Below are 21,244 nucleotides of genomic sequence, written 5' to 3'. Positions count from 1 at the left end.
ACATTGAACCCGTCCGCGTCCCCATTGCCTGCTGAGCCATCGACTCTCCAAACACCTGTGGTCGGTTTTTTGGCTGACACCTGTCAGGTTTTCACTGTTGTTAGGTGTCAGAATTCTTGGCAGTGGACATGCCAGCAAGTGACTTGATCTTAGTAAGAATACCATGAAAAAATCTGTCAGGTCCATGGCAAGGAACCGCAGTCAGTGCCGGACCGTGCATCCTGAATTCCGTGGGACACCCTGAGCAGGTGCTGGTTCAGCAAGAGCGACAGGGAGTTTATGTAATGTGTGCCACGTTCTCGGGCGTGGGAACAGTGTGAGGCGGTGGGAGGATTTTGTCTGTCACTAGAGGTGGTAACTCAGAAACCGTCATGACTGCCCCCTTGATCGCTGTTAGTGTCACTGTGATTGCTTGGTATCATGAGGTAATCAGTGTCAAATCATCCTGGGAATAAGGAAGCGTCAGGTGCGAGAGTGCTCTTTCCATTTCACAACCAGAACAAATTTTCAGGCTCGACTCTCTGAACCTTCCGTACCTGGACTGTAGGGTTTTTTTTCGGGGATTCTCAGGACAAATAGAATTTTTAAGTCTTTGATCACTATTACTTGGTATCTGTTATATCCGATAAACCAAGAGCAATTGCTACTTTTTAAAGGTTCATTTTTTAAATTCTTTTCCTGTGTTATTTTAATATGGAATAATTGTGTGGGTGTATGTGTGTTTTACATTGATCCACAAGCTTATTTAGGATTCAAATACATGAAAATGAAATTTGGGTTTTAACAGAGTCACCAAATTCAGAAAGCATTATCCTATAACCTTTAAATACAACCCGATAGTGTTATAGAGCGAGTTCTTCCCTTTTAGTTCTTTGGATCAGAGATCCTGTTACTGTGTTTGGCACAGTTTTATTTGTTGAACGTTCATTTCATGTCATTACCTTTTGTGTTCAGAGCTGTTCATGACCTCATTGTTGCTCTTGGGTGTGACTGGTTGAAAGACTTGTTGAAATAGAGATGACTTTCTCTTTAGTTTTTGTAAGTGGAAAATCTATGCATACAACTCTGGTTTGTTTTGCACCTATTCCTTTTTTAAAAAAATTGTATTTGATTTCGATTTAGTTAACATCTAATGTATTATTAGTTTCAGGGCTAGAGTTTAGTGATTCGTTGGTTGGATGTAACACCCAGTGCTCATTCCATCAAGTGCCTTCCGCACCTGTTGTTCTTGTATGTTGCCTTTGCGCTGGCTGCAAGATTATTTAGAGGAATTGTTTACTAATTGTTACTCTGTTTCTTTAGGTCTAGGCATTTGTTAAAAACCTGGATCTTGCTCGTTGTTTATGCATTCATTCATCTGTCCATCCATTCAACAAACACTTCTTGAGCACTGTTGATGGCCAACCACTGCACTCGTCACTGGTGATACAACAGAAAAGAGCATCCTTCCTTTATCCAGTAGTTTTCCACCTTTTTGGGTAAAACTGCAATCAAATCCATTATTTTGGTAATATTTGGAAGGGTGATCATACCTTTTTTAGTTACTGATCTGTAAGAGCAGTCAGTATTCCACAGAAAATTGCAGCAGGGTACCTGTGACATTCTACTAAAGATGTTTAACAGCTACAGAATGATGGTAGGCTCTTACAAAATAAGAAAATTTGCTGGTTGACAAAGATAATGAGGAAATAAGGCTATAAAGGGAAATCTCACTCCAGTAAGGCTTGTTTTCCTCCTGTCTTCTCTGCAAGGTTCCTGAAACTTCCTTTTTTCTAGAGCTATCTCCTCGGGCTTGCAATATAATTCCTCAAGTACTAAAAGTGACAAAATAGTAAACCTTTTAAGTTCCTTTGTGCTGAAGGGCGGGGTTGGTGGTAGCAGGGGAAGGCTTTCCTCTCTTATTCCCCAAGACAATCAGGGCCCTTCTTTCCTTTCCAGTATAAATTGTATACTCTGGAGAGAGTATTCTGCCAAGAGAATACCCTGACATGGAGTAAACATCTGATGTTGGGCATTTCAGGACAGGGAGGAGGAGAAAGAAGGCTCTATCAGGACCGGTGGGCATAGGAGAGATTAAGAGACATGCTGTCCTAAGCGGTGTCATTAGAATCACATCATGAAGGTAGTGACCCTTTTGTTGGCCCAGGCTTGCTTGCATGCAGCCTGACTTTTTGAGGTCCTTTTCATTATTTTTGTAGCTCTATGCCTTATTTTTTCTGACTTTATTGAGATATAATTGACAAATAAAATTATAAGAGTGTACTTTATGGTGATTTGATAATATATGCATAACATTGTAAAAGGATTCCCACCATTGGATTAATTAACACAACTATCACCTCACAGAATTACTTTTTTTTGTGTGAGGACATTTGAGTTTTCTCTCTTAGCAAATTTCAGTGATACAATACAGTGTTATCAACTATAGTCACCATTTTGTATGTTAGACCTTTAGACCTTATTCATCTTAGAGCTGACAGTTTTTATCCTTTTACCAATCTTTCCCTGTTTTCCCCACCCTCTAGCCCCTGGCAAGACTTTTCTACTTTCTGTTTTTATGAGTTAGACTTAAAAACATTTTTTTAAGATCCCACCTATAAGTCATATACCGTGTAGTATTTGTCTCTAACTTCTTTCACTCAGCATAATGTCCTTTGGTTTCATCCGTGTGGCAAATGGTAGGATTTCCTTCTTTTTAGAGGTTGAATAATATTTTATTACACATATGTCGCATCTTCTTAAAGATTTTATTTATTTATTTATTTGACAGAGATAGAGACAGCCAGCGAGAGAGGGAACACAAGCAGGGGGAGTGGGAGAGGAAGAAGCAGGCTCCTAGCGGAAGAGCCTGATGTGGGGCTCGATCCCAGAACGCCGGGATCACGCCCTGAGCCAAAGGCAGACGCTTAACCGCTGTGCCACCCAGGCGCCCCGCATCTTCTTTATCCATTCATCTGTCAATGGACATGTAGGTTGTCTCCATACCTTACATATTGTGAATTATGTGCCTGTGAACACTGGATCACAGATACCTCTTTGGGATAATGATATTGTTTCCTTTAGGTATATACCCAGAAGTGGGACTGCTGGGTCATATAGCTCAATACTTTAGGGAGGAGGAATTCACTGAGCTTATTGAGGGTCAAGTAGAAGTTGTCCTTGGTGTCCTTGGTAGTGGTCATTGGTTAACGGTTCAGTGATGACAGCTGGAAACTCAGGGCTTTGCCTTCGTGTTCCTAGGGGATCAGTATCATATTGTCACAATTATTCCATCAAGTGCAACCCTTGTTGGTCTGTGGAAAGAAAAGGCAGCTAAAAGTGATTTTATAATACTTTAAAAATAAAGAAATGTCCTTTTTAGCCTATGGCCAATTTCTGTCTACAGGAGGAAGGTCAGCAAAGCCATCAAATAGTTGTGAAGATCCCTGACAATTTTCTCCAAATTCCAATGACCCCATACTTTTTCTTTGTCCAACTTCTTCCTCAGCTTCTCTTTAATTAGAGTCCCTGGTCAATCTTTATTTCCCCTCCAACTTTACTGAGATATTGTTGACACATAACATATGTAAGTTGAAGGTGCACAATGTAATGATTGATACACTTATATATTGCAAAAGGGTTACCCCAATAAGGTTAGTTAATATTTCTATCCCTGCACATAAATACTATTTTTTGTGTGTGTTGGTAATATTTAAGATCTACTCTCATAATAACTTTCAAGTATACAATATAGTGTTGTTAATTATAGTCACCATACTGTACATTAGATCCCCAGGACTTATTTATGTTACTGTTGGGAGTTTGTATGCTTTGCCTGGTCCATCTTCAATCACTTCCTTCACACACAATCAACCTTACCTCCCTTCCCCACCCCTCCACCACTGAGCTCTTCTAGCAAAATTTGCTGCTGGTGCTCTCTCTCTGCCTACTCCACCCTTCCACCCATGCCTGCACCCAAGCAGCTGAATGTGGCTGGAGAAAAACACAACCCCCTTAACATGTCTCACTTTAAATTTATGATGTCATATCTCAAGTGGGCCCATGGGGCTGCCTGCCAGTCCTCCCACATTTTCCTGGGGAATTCACTTGCGCATTCTCCAAGATGACTATTTCACACTTTCTCCTCTCGCCTCAAACCACCAACATTTCTTTTTTCCTTCTTAGTTTCTTATTTGACTGAGAAAATAAAAGAAACATATTCCCACCACCGAATCTATCCTCGTGCCTGCATCTGTGCCCACTGCAGTGGAGGCTGGCTCTGAGGGAGCCTGTGGCCTGGGTGCCAGCCCTTCTCAGTAATCGCAAAGAAACCAACCTCACAGAGTGGCCGCTATGGGCCAGGCTTAGTCCTAAGTACCTTATATACTCACTAATGTAATCCTACAGCAGCCCTGTGAGGTAGGAATCACCCCAGATTTACAGATGAGGAAGCTGAGGCACCGTAACTTGTCCGCAGTCACACAGTCTCAGTACATTTGTGTGGCTCGAGTCCACGTGGGCCACCACTCGGCCAAACCTCATCTCCAGACATTCCTCCGGCAGCCTTCTCCCCTCTCTCCTGAGTCATCAGTTTCCCCCTCTCTACCAGATCTTACCCATCAACTTCCAAGCAAATTCTAGTATTCCAGTATTTCCTTCCAGCTACCCTCTTCTGTTCTTTTTTTTTTTTTTTTAACATTTTTTAAAATTTTAATTCAATTAATTAACATTTAATGTATTATTGGTTTCAGAGGTAGAGTTCAGTGATTCATCAGTCTTATATAATACCCAGTGCTCATTAGCCCTCCTTAATGTCCATCACCCAGTTACCCCACCCCCTGACCCCCCTGCCCTCCAGCAACCTTCAGTTTGTTTCCGATGATTAAGAGTCTCCTATGGTTTGTCTCCCTCCCTGATTTTGTCTTGTTTTATTTTTCCCTCCCTTCCCCTGTGATCCTCTGGTTTGTTTCTTAAATTCCACATGAGTGAAATTTCATATGATAGTTGTCTTTCTCTGATTGACTTATTTCGCTTAGCATAACACCCTCTAGTTCCATCCACATCATTGCAAATGGCAAGATTTCAATTTTTTGATGGCTGCGTAATTTTCCATTGTGTGTATATATATACCACATCTTCTTCATTCATTCATCTGTTGATGGACATCTGGGCTCTTTTCATAGTTTGGCTATTGTTGTCCTGTTCTTCTTTCCAAAGAGTTTTGTAAGGTTTTTTTTTTTTTCCTTCAATATTTACTTCCTTTTTTTCTAATTTTCTTTTCAACTACTCCAGTCTGGCTCTTATCCGCCCCATTCCACGGAACAACTTAGGGCAAGTCACTAATCACTTCTAAAGTGTCAAAGCCACAGGTAATGTCAACATCGGACGGACATTCTCAGTTTCCTTACTCAGGCCTTCAGAAATGTTTTATTCCCTTGACTCCCTTCACACCACGCTCGTCTTGGTTTTTCTACCACCTCAGTGGTCACTTCTCGGTGTCTTTTGCTGAATCTTCCTCTGCTGGCCGACTTCTAAATGTTCGATTGCCCAGGATTTAGACTGGACCACTTTTCCTTCTACCCACACTCATTCTTTTGGTGATCTCAGCCAGTCTCAAGGCTGTAAATATTATTTCTAAATTGATGAGTTCTAAATTTTTATCTCTAGCTTTGATCTTCCCTAAGTTTCCAGCATTTCCATTTGGAAGCCACGGGTATAGCAATCTCACGATTAATGTGTCTCAAATACAATTCTTTTTTTTTTTTTTTTAAAGATTTTATTTATTTATTTGACACAGAGACAGCCAGTGAGAGAGAGATAAGCAGGGGGAGTGGGAGAGGAAGAAGCAGGCTCCCAGCAGAGGAGCCCGATGTGGGGCTCGATCTCAGAACGCCGGGATCATGCCCTGAGCTGAAGGCAGATGCTTAACGACTGAGCCACCCAGGTGCCCCTCAAATGCAATTCTTGATTTTGCTCTTTACCCTTTAGTTTCCATCTTTAATAAAGTGGGATCTTCCTTCCACACCCCACATCGTAATTATCAGTAGGGCTCTGCCTTCAAATTACCTTCACATTACATCCCAGACCTGATGACCTCTTCCTGCTTCCAGAACTACATCCCCGTCCACAAGCACCATCATCTTATTCCCTGGCTTTTGAAGTAGCCTCGTAATGGGTCTCTCTGCTCTGTCTCTTGCTCTGATAGAGCCTGTTTTTCACCCCGAAGCCCGTCATTCCTTAGAAATATATGTTAGCTCTGACCCCTGCCTACCCCTCCCACCTCATTTCTTGTCCCTTCTTGCTCCCAGGCCAGTTTTTTCTATTCTTTGAACACAGTGCATATATGCCTCAAGGCTTTTGTTTTTGCTGACCTAAATGAAACAAGAGAATTCATTATTTTGATATAATCTCTGTTCAGACTTCACCTTACCAGAAAAGCTTTCCTTGATCTCCCCATCCAAAAAAGCAGAGTCTGCCATTTTCCTTCTTCTTTTCAGGGTGAATTGATGGTGAGGGTGGAGCCTCTAAGTATTCCTAGAAAATTAAAATTGGTGAAACAAAGTAAAATTGGGGATCTTAGGTTTCCTACAGCTACTCCACTTGAAGCATCAAATGTGACGAGTTGTAAATTTAACTCTTATGATGATGGTAATGATAATTATTTTTTTCAAGGGTGCTTTTCTGACTGTCTTTGATCAATATCCTATTTCCTAACCTCTTTTAGAGTGGCACTGAGAATGTTGATGTAATTGTTTCCACTTTCTTGGGTCAATCATCCAACAGGAGCTGGGAGTGGATATATGTACCTCTCACCTAACATGTTGTGACTTCTACTCACTGATATGGAAGAAGAGGAAAAGGAAAATTGTGCCCAAATGATGAATTTTCTTGTTTCTAGTATTATAAGATACAAAAGGATTGGGACACTCCCTTTAAGTTCTGTTAGTATTTTAGTGTGCTTTCTAATGGGCAAATCTTTTTTTTTTTTTTTAATTGAAGTATAGTTGACACACAATGTTACATTAGTTTCAGCTGTACAACGTAGTGCTTGGACAAGTCTGTACATTATACTGTGTTCATCACGAGTGTAGCTGCCGTCTGTCACCATACAATGATACGCCAATACCGTTGACTATATTCCCTATCCTGTACCTTTTATCGCTGTGACTTATTCATCCCATAATTGGAAGCCTGTATCTCCCACTCCCCTCACCCATTTTGCCCATCTCCCATCCTTTCTTCCCTCTGGCAACCATCAGTTTGTTGTCCATATTTATGGGTCTGTTTTCTGCTTTTTGTTTGTTTATTCATTTGTTTTGGTTTTTAAATCCCACATGTAAGTGAAATCATATGGTATTTGTTTTTATCTGCCTGACTTATTTCGTTTAACATAATACCCTCTAGGTCCATTCATGTTGTTGCAAATGGCAAGATCTCACTCCTTTTATGGCGGAGTCACATTCCATGGTATTTGTATATGCCACTTCTTCTTTATCCATTCATCTATCCATGGATACTTGGGTTGCTTCCATATTTTGACTATTGTAAATAATGCCACAATAAACATAGGGGTGCACATATCTTTTAGAATTAATGTTTTCATTTTCTTTGGGGGGAACTTACTGGATCATGTGGGATTTCTATTTAATTTTTTGAGGAATCTCCATACTGTCTTAAATAGTAGCTGTACCATTTTGCATTCCCACCAACAGTGCACGAGGGTTCCTTTTTCTCCACATTTTCATTCACCAATGCTTGTTTTTCTTGTCTTTTTGTTTCTAGCTATCCTGACAGGTGTAAGGAGCTATCTCATTGTGGTTTTGATTTGTATTTCCTTGATGATTAGAGATGTTGAGCATCTTTTTATGTGTTTGTTGGCAATGTGTTTATCTTCTCTGGAAAACTGTCTATTCAGGTCTTCTGCCCATTTTTTTTAACAGGATTATTTGTTTTTCTGGTGTTGCATTGTATAAGTTCTTTATATATTTTGGATATTAACCTAGTGGGTCCATCTTTTTTTTTCTTTTTTTTTTTTTAAGATTTGATTTATTTATTTAACAGAGAGAGACAGCCAGTGAGAGAGGGAACACAAGCAGGGGGAGTGGGAGAGGAAGAAGCAGGCTCCTAGCGGAGGAGCCTGATGTGGGGCTTGGTCCCAGAACCCTGGGATCACGCTCTGAGCCCAAGGCAGACGCTTAACGACTGCGCCACCCAGGCGCCCCTAGTGGGTTCATCTTTAATGACCTTCAGAAAACAGGGAAGGGATGTTTTCTACCTTTGTCGATATAAATTTGACTAATAAAAATTTGTATTACCTGAGCTTTGACTCCAAATAATAAGCTGCGTACTAATAAGCTGAAATGACTGTGATCTTGAAGGTTTAAAACACAGATATATGGTGAGCACATAATCTTGCAAGGCCCACATCACCCAACTTTGGCTATAAAATTTGTTTTCAGAGATCAAGCACAATTGTTTTGTAGTGTTTGGGTCATTTCAAAAGATTCATCGGTAGGCACTTACCGTATTCCTTTGTGTTTCTTGTTGATTTCTTTTTTCCTAGAGGGAGAAGAAGACGAAGATGAAGAGGATGAAGAGGAGGAAGATGAAGAAGAGGAAGCTGAGGAGGAAGATGAAGAAGATCACGATGCAGAGTCCCTGGATGAGAGCTTGGACGGTGACGCTGAGCTGCCCGGGTTTACTCTCCCTGGCATCACGTCTCAAGAACCTGGCTCCGAGCAGGGAAACCTGGGCCCTTTGGATGGAGCCACGTACCAGGTGCCAGACGCCATCGAGTGGGAACAGCAGAATCAGGGCCTGGGTAAGAGTCATGTGTGTTTCTTTCTTCCTCCTCCCTCTCCTCCTCTTCTTTTTCTAAGGTGACAGCTTTCTTTCTTGGCATTGATTATGGAGCAAAGTGGGTTTTCTGGTTGTGTTTATGGAGGGTTCATTTCAGAAAAAGTTATCCGTTTTTTCTTATATGTTTATATTTAGTGCTCTTAAATAGCCAGGCTCCCAACAGTCTCCAGCTGCCCACCAAGAGCACAGTTACCTAGTTTTTGGAAGGAATTCCATCTTTCCTTACCAGCTGGAAGACAAGTTGAGGTTTTGGGAGGACTTCCAAATGGGGAGAAGCCATGAGTAACCAGTGTGCTGAACACACCGCGTGCGTGGTCTGAAGTCAGAAAACAAATACATGTGTTACCTTCTGTCCCTGTGAAATGTGCTCCCTGGGAGGAATTCTTCCCCCACTCCTGAGCGAACGCTCGGCAGACTTGTCACTTTTCCGTTTCTTCTTAATGCTACATTTGGTCGTCAGATACCATCTCCGTTTGGCAGTCCGTGTCCAGACACCCACGTACTTGCTCTCTTGGGCATGGCCTGAATTAAATGATCTGGGAGAGGCTCTGTGGATGCAGGCTGACCTCACCTCAGACACTCTCTCCCCGGTCAGCAGGGAAGCTCCCCTGTCTGTCTCTGCTTGGCTTTTTCTGGAGAGGTACTATAAGCTCTGGGTGATTCTTTGAGGCCTTACTCTTCTCCAGAGAAATCCCCTCTCTGAAAGTCCCTTAGTCTGTGACAGCTAGCCACATTTCTAACCTTCAGTGCAACAGAGGTTATGTTTACAAGTCATAGAACCAGTGTTTGGCGATTTCATTGAAAATTTGGATCTAGGTCTGGAACTTGGCTCTGGAATATCATACTCATGTATCGTGGTGCTTCGGTTGAAATGTCCAATTTTGAATCCCATTGCATATGATTTCTTAAAGATCATTCTTCTCTCTGATGAAAACTCTCTTTTAGATCTGTGGTGAGAAAGCGTGAGTGCGTTAATACGAGTGCAGAGCTGGAAAATTGCTGTGTCAGGTTATTGCATGATTGTGTAATTTAAAATAAGCTCTTAAAAAAAAGATTTTATCTATCATTCCATCTGTCTATCTATCTGAGAGAGAGAGAGAGAAAACACGTGAGTGCATATGAGTGATGCGGGCAGAGAGGGGCAGAGGGAGAGGGAGAAGCAGGCTCCCCGCTGCAGAGGGAGCCCCACAGGGCTCGATCCTAGGACCCCAAAATCATGACCTGAGCTGAAGGCAGACACTTAACCAACTGAGCCACCCAGAAACTTCAGCTCTTTTTTTTTTTGAAGGTGAAATTGGACTTCGCAAAACTTTTAAAGGTTTATGATCTAAGGAGGAATGCTTTTCTTTGATGAACTGTCGTTTTTATTTGGTTAATTAATTCGTCCAACAGACCTAACTGAGCACCTACACTGTTCCTGGCACTTTGCATGGTCTTGGGGACAGAGAGAAAAGTAAGAGTGGTACCTTTCTTTGATGAGAGCAGAACCCACTTCATAAAGGTTTGTGAGGAGGATGAGTTGTATAATAAGTGTAGGTTATAAGAGGGCAAAGCAGAAATGTGGAAGCCAGCCCTGTTGTCCTCTGTGCTGCCTCCTGGTTCCAGCTCCCATGCACAGCTAAGTATCCTTAAGTTACAGATACCAGTTTAGTGATTTGTGATGCTTTTAAAAGTGATTCCCACAAGTCCTGAGGTTTTTTTTAATAATGAGAGTTTCTGTTACTACAATAATTTACCATTTCCCCAGATGTCCCTTACCTTTTACTGTCACTTCCTTTCCTGATAAATTCCTTTTATCAACATGTTTTTAGCACGAGTTTCCTGGGAACCAAAACAAGGAACAAATCTTCCAAGCTGGATTTTTTTTTTCCTTCCCACTGTGGGAAGACTGTGTTTGAAAAGTAGTGTCTGGGATTAGAATTTTATTTGTTCATCAGCATTTTCTTGGAGTGACAGGAGTATCTCCTACTCACTCACAACCAGTGATAACTTCTGGATCAACAGTAATTGATACAGTTTTCTAAATATTCTCAGGTCAGATGAGACAGAGGAAAACCGCTCCTATTTGTGATGGATTTTGTGGTAGGTAGAATACTGGCTCCCCCAAAATGTCTACGTCCTAATCTCTGGAGCTTGTGGATGTGTTACCTTACCTGGCAGAAAGGACTTTAGCGACGTGGTTAAGTTAAGGGTCTTGAGATGGGGAGGCTATTCTGGGCCATCTGGGGGGGCCCAATAGAGTCAGTCACAAGTGTCCTCATAAGGGGGATGTGGGAGAGTCAGAGTCAGAGAAAGAGATGTGATGAGAGAGGCAGAGGTCACAGTGATGTGGCCACGAGCCATGGAATGGGAGCAGCTTCCAGAAGCTGAAAAAGGCAAGGAAATAGATTTCCCCCTCGAATCTTGAACCTCTTGAACGCAACCTGCTGACACCTTGATTTTGGCCTCTCAAGACCCATTTCAGACTTTTGACCTGCAGAACTGTAAGGTGATAAATCTGTGTTGTTTTGAGCCGCTAGGTTTGTGGTAATCTGTTACAGCGGAAATAGGAAACCAATACAGATTTCAGTAAGTATTTCCTGGGAAGCATCATTTTAGGAAGTAGAGCTGCATGGCAGCTGTAGTCAGAGTGTGAACATTGTAAAGTTAAGTGTAGTTTTTTTCTTTTTCAAAGATTTATGTATTCATTTTAGAGAGAGAGAGTGAGAGAGAGAATGAGTGTGAGAATGGGCGGAGGGGCAGAGAGAGAGGGAGAGAGAATGCTGGAGCAGGCTCCCTGCTGAGTGCAGAGCCCAAGGCGGGGCTCAATCCCAGGACCCTGAGATCACGACCTAAGCCAAAATCAAGAGCCAGACACCCAACCTACTGAGCCCCCCGGGTGCCCTAAGTGTAGTTCTTCATGAATCATTAAAAGTGCAAAAATTAAGACCTTTTAAAAAGTAATTCTGTTTCATATAATACCACTCTAATTGACCTTCATTCTTGTTTTCAGTTGAGTAATTTATAGGTTATCACGTCCTGTTTTATAATATGAATGATATTCCAAAGCAAATGTTAAAACCCATATAAACCCTTAAAAATGAACAGATTGAAGTGGGTAGCTGGGATTGGCTAAAAATAACACAGACTCTTGGGGCGCCTGGGTGGCACAGCAGTTAAGCGTCTGCCTTCGGCTCAGGGCGTGATCCCGGCGTTATGGGATCGAGCCCCACATCAGGCTCCTCCACTATGAGCCTGCTTCTTCCTCTCCCACTCCCCCTGCTTGTGTTCCCTCTCTCGCTGGCTGTCTCTATCTCTGTCGAATAAATAAATAAAATCTTAAAAAATAACACCGACTCTTTGAACAGATTATAGTTTCATTTCCTGTGAAGTAACATGAGCAGACAACTTAGACGACTTTCTAAGCAAAGCAGTAGATTCAGGGCCTCACATTCTCTGAACTTCTCTTTTCTGCTTGTCACATACACGTCGCCTCTGAAGCTTTGGAGGGAAAGCTCTCAGCTGCTTGATCTCCCTGTTGAGAGGTGTGAATGGCATGAACCGTATGTCATCGGGACAGAGAGAATTAGCCGCGAAGTCCCGTTATGGCCGAGGTGGATCAATCGATTGGTAAAATGCTAATAGCATACAGGAAGTTTTTTCTCCAAATGCGCGGAATCAATTTCTTCTCTTATCTAACAAGTTCATTTTCAAATATATTGGCAAATTTCATGTTCAAATACAAATATATTGTACAGAGAGCAGACGTGGCGACTCACCCCACACAACTATGCTTTTTAATGTATAAAGTCAATATGACCAAAGTTACGTCAACATATCCATTTTAATGCCAGAGCATTCCAACATAATTAATACCTGGGGATTTTTTCCGTTTTGTATTCTATCTCTTTCAGGATGTCTCTAGCTATATAGGTAGCAGGAACCTTATCTTAAATTGGTTTAAAGAGTAAAAAGATCTATGTCCTTTGAGAACAAGAAGTCCAGAGACAGAGCTCTTGGGTCGATTGACTCAGTAGCTCCACAGTCATCAGTGACCCGAGTTTTCCCATCTTGCTGCACTGTCCCCCTTGGTGTGTGACTTTGCCTCTGGACTGGCCTCCTTATGGTTTCAATGGCTGCAGCCGCTTCAGGTGTCCCACCCAGAGAAGACATTGCCCAGAGAAAGGAGGCTGTCTTTTCACTGTGTTTCTTTCTAGAGAGAGAGCCTTTCCTAGAATCCCCCAGTAGAATTCTTCCTGCCTGTAATCAGCTGGGATTAGGCCACATGCCCATTTCTAAACAGTCATTGGAAGGGGACTGTGGTCACGTGGCTGGTGGGATGGGTGGGGGTGGGTGCCGATCACCAGGCGGTCACTCGTGATTCCTGTGTGTTTCTGCTCTCTTCCTTGTAGCTGATACTGTCCATGTCTCTTCTGTCCTCTAAGAATCCTATGGTCAATCCTATTAAATTAGTAACCTTATTTTCAACCTGTTTTGAGTTCATAAGTTCTGGATGAGAGTCAAAGGGTGGCATTGTTCCATTTTCTTCCTCAGGAGACCATTTTGACCACTTTTCCATTTGGTTGATGTTCTGGGTGGACAAGTCCCTCAGCCAAAACTCCAAAAGCCATCAAGTCGTTGAATGCAGAATTATGACAGCTGTCTTCACTTTTTTTCAAAGCCTACATCTAACATTAGAATGGGCTTTTGATTTAGGAAGAGACTATTTTTCTCTGGAGGTCTTTGAAACACATGATAAGTATTCAGTTAACAGACTAGGGATGTTTGTGGAAAGCAGAAGAATGAAGAGCTCTATGTATCTATCTTTCCATCAGATGTTCAGGGAGCACCTACTATGTGTGTGCTGTATGCTGTGCAAATGTTGACGGGCTAACACATGAGGAGACAAATTACCACGGGGCGGAGCGTGGTCCCAGAGATGTGAGGTCAGGGCTGAGCAATTCCACAGTGAGGAACTGAATCATCACTTACAACCAGAGGTTGATTCGAGTGGCAGCCATCTGCAAGGTGTGACTTCACTGGTCTCCTAATTTATATCACCCTTTCTGCCTTAACATGGTGCCTGCTTTTCAATATTAGAGCCTTCCTTTGGATTGAGATGGAAGGCCTTGAGAAGGCCTTCAAAAAATGCAAATCTGCTATCTGGACAGGATAACTCATTAAGATATTATCCTGTATTTATTGTTATTAACTTATCAGGCTCATTAGCTCATGATTTAGGATGATTTTAAGGTAAAAGGGAGAGGAACACAAGACAAATGCGTTTTGAATTGGCAGGAAGGTAGAGTGAACTGTAGGCGAAGGGCGTGGGGGTTGTACCCTATAGAAATTGGCCCTCAACTGTGGGAAAGTCAGGCTTTTAGCCCTAAAACATGTCAGCTCTGCTCCTTTGGCCCCTTGTGCTCCTTCTTCTTATTCTTTTAAAACACTTAACATGTAGCTGAGACTGAACACTTAAATATAGTCCAAATTGGGCTGCGGCTGCAAGGAGAAGATGCTCCGTGACATTTCAAACAACTCTCCACTGCAAGAGATGGCAGTGTATTTTGATGTATAACATGTGAAGCTATGGATTAAGAGGTTACTCAGGAGGCTTCCGGGGCTACCATAAGTAAATGTGTGTATGAAAGAAGAGGCAGGAGTGGAGCCTTAATCCAACATAACCAGCCCTAAGTGAGTGGCAGATTGGCTAAAGCCTCCAGACCAGTGGTTCTCAATTTTGGCTGCCCTTTGGCATCACCTAGAGAGCGACACAATATACGGAGCCTGGCTCTTACCCCAGAGGACAGCCGTCCTAGATCGATCCACTGTTGTCCCCTTGGGGTAAGGCAGCTTCTGTTTATGCAGAGGGATGGAGAAAGAGGATTTTAAGAAGGGTTTGTATATTCTGTGAATGGATTCCCACTAGTAGAGATTTACATGGCTTTTAGGGATTTTTTGTATATTGTATTAGTGTGTCTTAAGGAACCCCCCCCCCCCAAGCTTTATACAGTTACATGGAGATCAAACTTAAAGTCAGTTCTGTGTGTTAGTTTCCCCAGAAAGCCAATGGTCACATTACGGACTCCTAAATCTGGACCAGGGAGGTTTGTCCCCAGACTCCTGCATCTGGGATGACTGAGCAGCTTTTGGTGTGAGTGTCCTCGGTGGGCATCTGCCAGTTGCCTGGGGTTTCTTCCTGTCCCAAGTTGGTACCCAGGATTTCTGGGTTTGAGGGTAATGCCATTCGCCCTTCCTTTGGAAGGGACTGAATTATTTTTCCTAGTCAGAAGGAGCAGGCAATGTAGGGGCAGACCTCCTTTTTCACGTAGGCAAGGCACCCTGATGCCAGAGCTTAAAATAGAGGTTGTGATCCCTCCCTCTCTGCCTCACGAGGATGAGCCCGTACGAGAAATGAGGTCTGCAGGGGAGGACACGTTCCAAGGCCAAGATATTATTTCTTCATAGAGCTTTCCATTTGAGCTGTTGATTACTTGCAGGTTAGTCCTAGTTGGAGATTCCAGGGGAGAAAAATCTGTCCATATGCCTGTGGTGAAAGATTCAACGAGCTCAGGATTTCCGTAGGTTTTAAAAGCACTTATTTCCTGAATTTTCCATTTACTTATTTTTATCCTGTCGTATTGTAGGTATTTTTGTCAGAAGCCTTAAATCCTCTTTTTAGCACGAGGTAGGTTATAAATAGGTTAAATTCTTAAAAACGAATAGACTTCCTTCCCGCTGACCATTTCCAACTGTGGTCACAAGTGTCTACCGAGGACCATGAAACAGAAATTCATATGAACCAAAAGTCAAAAGGGGAGCTGGCCAAGCCTACAGAAAACCAGGTGCTGGCCTAAAAACAATTTAACGTACTCTTGTTCCTTCCTTTCATTTTGATGTTCATGACACTTCTGATGAGCTGTTATGTATATTGGCTACAGTGAAACTTTTGTGTTCCTTTAACATAGGAGACGTTAAGCTGTTTGGAAAGAGGAAAAGATTGATGGTGTGGCAAATTTTGTGGATTGTGCTTAATTTTTTTTAAGACTGACACCTAATGACTTTTCAGAGCTGTTTTATAAGACTTTTACACCAACGATCTCAGGCTGCACTGAGGCTTCAGGAATTCATTAATTCCAAGAGTCACAGGCAGAACTCAGATCATTAACACATACACACACACACACACACACTTACCGTTCTCTTTGCCCAAGTTAGCTGTGGGACCCTGCAAGTTCCCTTCTCCTCCCAAATTTTCTTTTGAGAAAACGAGTGAGGGAAACCCACAAAACAGAGTTAGTAGAGAGTGTCTCTACAGCACAGTGGCAGCCACAACTATGCATGTGTGCAATTTTGTGTGTTCAGAGCGGTTAGCTCCCTCAGACATAAAGCCTCTCTGGGGATAGTCCTGTGTTGAGGAAGGGAAATCAGCACTGGTTGTTAAAATAAAAATGTTTGCACCAGCTGGGTCTCTCCAGTCCTGTAGTAGTAGATTCTGCCTGATCTAAAAGAACTGCCAACCTCTCAAGCTGGCCTCAGGAAGCCAAAGCTATTTTCGAAATTTAAGGGATTAGTGGTGCGAAGCAAAAATACAACACAGCAAAAGGGAAGGAGGGACCAACTGTTAAAACAAGGAATCAGACATTTAGATCAGGTCACTTGGAGATTCAACAGTTCATGGATAGGAAGCATTTCTTAAAATGTATGTCTCTTTTATATTATCACCGGTGTATTTCAGGACCTCCATGGTCCATCTGGGGTCTACTTTCCTACTTTACTTTTCCTGGCTTCTCTGGTCCAGACCTCTGCCTTCATCAGGCTGTCATCACTACCACCAGAGCATGCATTTCTGCAGACGTGCCTCCGTCCACGTGCAGCTCTTGCTGAAGCCTTTCCTGGAACCCCTGACTCACACTGAGCCCTCCTGTGTGAAACTTGCCCAGCAGTTGTTGTCAGGATCGCTCAATTTCCATTCATCACACTATCTCATTTTGCTTATTATTTTTTGGGAGCCTCACAACACGTAGCACTCAGTGTTGAGTACTGTGGATTGCTTAAAAGGGGGGTTCTCTTCCAGCTGGTAACCATTTTGGGCCTGAAACTTTCCATCACCATTGGGAGGAGGGATCGGTATGCTTTATGGCACTCTGCCAGTTAAACAGTAATCCCTTATATAACTAGCCTGAGTCGCAGTATGGGGCCAAGGTGAGGTGTTTAAATGCAATTCTGTTTGATTAACAGAAGGAGCATTAGCTTGATTCATGGATGAAATGTTAACTGATCAGCTACTGAAGGCTTTCCGTAATGTTTATAACTGACATTGAGCTTAAATATCAGGTGGCAGGTAGAACTTCATCTGATAATAACTTTCTCTGGTTCTCTCTACTTATCCCAAAGTAGTTTTTACATCTACAAAGCCTTTAGTAATGAACTAATTATAACATGCCTTTGGGTCGTAAACCATAGATAGCATGTTGAAGGCCAGGTTTTCTGGAACATAATCTAGCATTTTAGTTTATTTTTCCAGCTTTATTGAATGTCATTGACATATAACATTGTGTAAGTTTAAGGTGTACAGTGTGTTGATTTGATATACTTATATGTTGCAAAATGATTACCAATGTAGCGTTGGTTAACACCTCCATCCCATCACGTAACTACCATTTCTTTTTTTGGTGAGTAATCTAACATTTTAGAGTATTTTTTTTTCAGAATGACCTTTGAGTGATTCTGCACTGTAGAACTGATCAGACCTTGGAAATGTTGGGCCACTTACCTGCATTGTCTTAGCATCTGAATCACATAGAATCAGATGATTGCATTCCCATAGTGATCTATCATTTAAAAAATTTCCAAATAGTGAATTGGGTGGCATAATGGAGATAAGGCCTATATAGCTTCTACCAAAGAATATAAACAGCCATAGTATCAGCTAGGTGGAAGTGAGAAATTTATTGAACCTGATTGTCTTTGCTACTGGATCAGAGCTTCTCCAAGCCAGAGAATCCAGTTGTCTTTTTATATCTCACTTCTGGATGCAGGAGAACTGTAATTATAATAATAGTATTTTAAATACTTTAGGGTCCCACTTTGAAAAAAAATATCTCTTTTCATGTCTTTAATGACCTAGAGGAGGTCCTAGGTACTGGGTTCTTTTGTTGGAGATTCACTTAAAATAAATTTGGGCTGTTGATTATGGAGATCCTTCTGGAAACCTACACTCAAATATCCCAGCTCCAAATTACTTATCTTTATTTATTCAATGATCTGTGTGAGATAATAGACTTAATGCTTTACAGAAGCTGAAGCCGTTATCTGTATTTTCATAATTAAATTTCATTGAATTAGGGAATTGGGGAAAAATCACATTTCTTTCATTAGGAATGGATTTCTTATATGAAAATTCAGCAGTCACTTTTCCTTTGGAGAGCTAGAGAAGGAGTCTTGGAAGTAAGCCAGAAAATAATCTCTTCATCAGCTACAGTTAATAAAAACATTAATAAGGCACATTACATCTGAGGAGAATGCTGTGAACGAATTCCTTCGTAATCAGAATGCACTTGTAGGGCTCAGTTGGAGAATTATTGTGAAGTAATCTAGTAGGCTCTCCTGAGAATTAAACAAGAAGAAATACTGAGAGAACTGGGAAAATTTTCAGAAAGGAAGAAATTAAGTGTAAATCGCCCTCTTTGAAAAATACAGAAGGAGGGGCGCCTGGGTGGCACAGCGGTTGAGCGTCTGCCTTCGGCTCAGGGCGTGATCCCAGCGTTCTGGGATCGAGCCCCACATCAGGCTCCTCCGTTGGGAGCCTGCTTCTTCCTCTCCCACTCCCCCTGCTTGTGTTCCCTCTCTCGCTGGCTGTCTCTATCTCTATTGAATAAATAAATAAAATCTTAAAAAAAAAAAAAAGAAAAATACAGAAGGAAGTAAACAAAGGTGATGTTAAAAAGCTTCCCATTGTGTTAAAACAAAATTGAGAAAATAGTGGAAACAGTGTCCTTATCTCTTGACTTGAAGTTAGATGCTGCTAAATTAAGGTGAGTTACTTAATCAAATGTTATTAGTGTGCCGTACTAAGAATCCGGATATTTGGAGTCTCTCACACATTATTTGATCACCAAAGAATGCACTTGACTTTTGCATTTCAGAAAATAGAGCAATTCAGTAGTTATTCCCTGTCTCCAACTGAGACCATAAAAGAAGGGTGCTGAAGCCTCAAAGCCAAGCTTAGTGATCAGGGGTGGTTGAAGTCAGCCCGTGAACTTGTTCATTTCATTTCAGCACTTGAGAATTAATAACCACAGGATTTTGCTTTTCCAACTCAGAACTGTTCTGCTTTTTTGTTGGACAAAAAGATTCTTTCAGAGAACCTGGCACAAAATACAGATATATGGTCAACAAGGGGTCCCAGTTTCAATTCATGTGGAGCGTCTTTAAAATAAACTTCACAAACATACAGATTATTGAGATCCAGGGAAGGAATTTCAAGTGGAGGAGTGCTCACAGCTGAGGGAATTTTGATTTACATCTTCCATCTCTAAGTTTTCCTGCAGGGCTGAACTATTTCTGAAGTAATGGGATTTGATTTTTAAGCTGCTCCCTTTGAAAGAGGACAGCAACTGTTTGGAACAGGATGGATTTGATGAATCCTTGGGGATAAATACCAAAAGTAGTGTTGGCGACTTCCAACTGCATAAGGTCTTTTATGAAATCAGCCATAGTCAGCAGGTGAATGACTACCTGGGTTTGTTTATCACAAGCCTGATAAAGTGTTGCACATCCCGCAGGGCCAAGACCTTGGGCTTCCAAGCCCTGCCATGCGGGAAGCAGATGGCTCAGGAAGGCCATGCACAGAGAGGTAAGGTGAAGAGTTGTTGCCAGATAGCCCTTACTATTCAGGGCTGAGCCACTGAAACCATAGAGACAACTCATTGACTTAACCCACTAATAAAAATGGGGTGGGGGTAAACCATGGGAAAAGTACGATGCCGGGAAATTTGTTTTCAGGGGAATCTTGCAGCCTTTTCTTCCTCCCTCTCCCTGGTCACCATCCTCCTCATCCTCACTTTGCCCTCTTCCTTTGAGCTCGGGTGGCACCCCTGCAGGACCTCCCTGGCATCCAGAGGGGCCTCGGTCTTCTCTTAACTCCTTTTTCTATATTGAAAGAGTCTTTCTCAAAAAACCTTGGTTTGGGGACTTTTTTGAGGGTTCATCAATAATTCATAGTTATTAAAAGATACATTTTAAAATTAGAATTAATCATGATTCTCATTCAACTATAAAATGAAAATGTGTCAGAGATTTTGAAAAACTCATTAATTAATAAAGGAACCAGGCAGATGCTACAACCAGTTCAAAGCAGAGATCAAAGTATCATCAATTTATATGGACTCAAGGACTGTTAAAATGAATTTAGAAATGGACGCAGGGTGACTTTTTCCAATTCTTTTGTCTAGAGAAGAATTATTTGTATTGCTATAAGTTATCTACAATTTAAAAAGTTGTGAAATAGTCCATAGGCAGTGCAGAGCCCTAATGGAATCATGTGATTTTCATAGGCTTCAGCACGCCAATACAAGGATAGTCAGTAGTTTCTCCCTTCGTCTAAAGTTTACATTTTTTTCTAACATCCTAAAGGAAGAATATCTTGTATATAACCCTAATTTGTTTGGAAACGCTTCTATCATGAAAGAATCCTTGTTCGCTCAGAGAACTCAATGGTGGACATTGGAGAAGTGGGAATGTATCTGCTAGGGAAGACCAGCTGCTGTAACAAACAGCTCCCAGCTCAGTGGCTAAACACAATGGATTTCTTACTTGCCCTTTCAGTTCCCACTCACTCAGTTATACTGCCATCAGGTGTCTCCACATCTTTTCGGGCCTAGGCAGCCTGCCTGGATTCGCTGCATCCAGCCAGAAGGCAGGAAAGAGAGAGAACTTAGGAAAGCCTGCTGGGAACTCTTCAGCTGGGAATAGACCTATTTTGCTTCCACTCGGATTCTGTTGGTGAGAACTAGTCACGTGCCCCCACGGGCCAGGTGGTCACGGTGCTAGTAAATGAGCCGTAGTGGAAGCAAAAGCAGCTCGGCGAACACTTTGCATTTTCAGGAGTCTGCCTCGAGGGGCAAGGCCCTTAAAAGGAAAACCCCAGAAAACTGATTGCTGTTTATAAATTATTGCTCGGTCATTAGTGATGAGTGTCTGCACAGGGAAGAAAAATCTGTATTGTGAGGCAGGATAGGACATATGCTGTGCACCAAAAAAAAAAAAAAGCTCTGAAGGTACCAAAGTCAGGAAGAGTAATTTCAACCAGGAGAAACCGTGGGAAGCATTAGAACAACATACAGGTTGGCAGCTGAGAGCCTAGAATTGGGACTCAGGAAATCCTGAATTCAAGCCTTTGCTTTACCACCATTGACCCTGGACG

The 21,244-nt window shown here is 42.0% G+C and overlaps 1 protein-coding gene across 2 annotated transcripts in view; it reads left to right on the top strand.

The window, feature by feature from the left end:
- ARMH4 (armadillo like helical domain containing 4) overlaps positions 1 to 21,244 on the top strand; it is a 148,837-nt gene that overhangs the window by 63,313 nt on the left and 64,280 nt on the right. For both annotated transcript variants that reach the window (XM_026480300.4, XM_048220082.2), the window contains exon 5: positions 8,543 to 8,800. In XM_026480300.4, coding sequence (XP_026336085.1) covers positions 8,543 to 8,800 — 258 coding nt within the window. The remainder of the gene's footprint in view (positions 1 to 8,542; positions 8,801 to 21,244) is intronic.

Source organism: Ursus arctos, unplaced genomic scaffold (assembly GCF_023065955.2).
Source record: "Ursus arctos isolate Adak ecotype North America unplaced genomic scaffold, UrsArc2.0 scaffold_25, whole genome shotgun sequence".
Taxonomy (NCBI): Eukaryota; Metazoa; Chordata; class Mammalia; order Carnivora; family Ursidae; genus Ursus; species Ursus arctos.
Note: the sequence above shows the minus strand (reverse complement) of the source record. Positions and strands in the feature narration are given on the sequence as shown.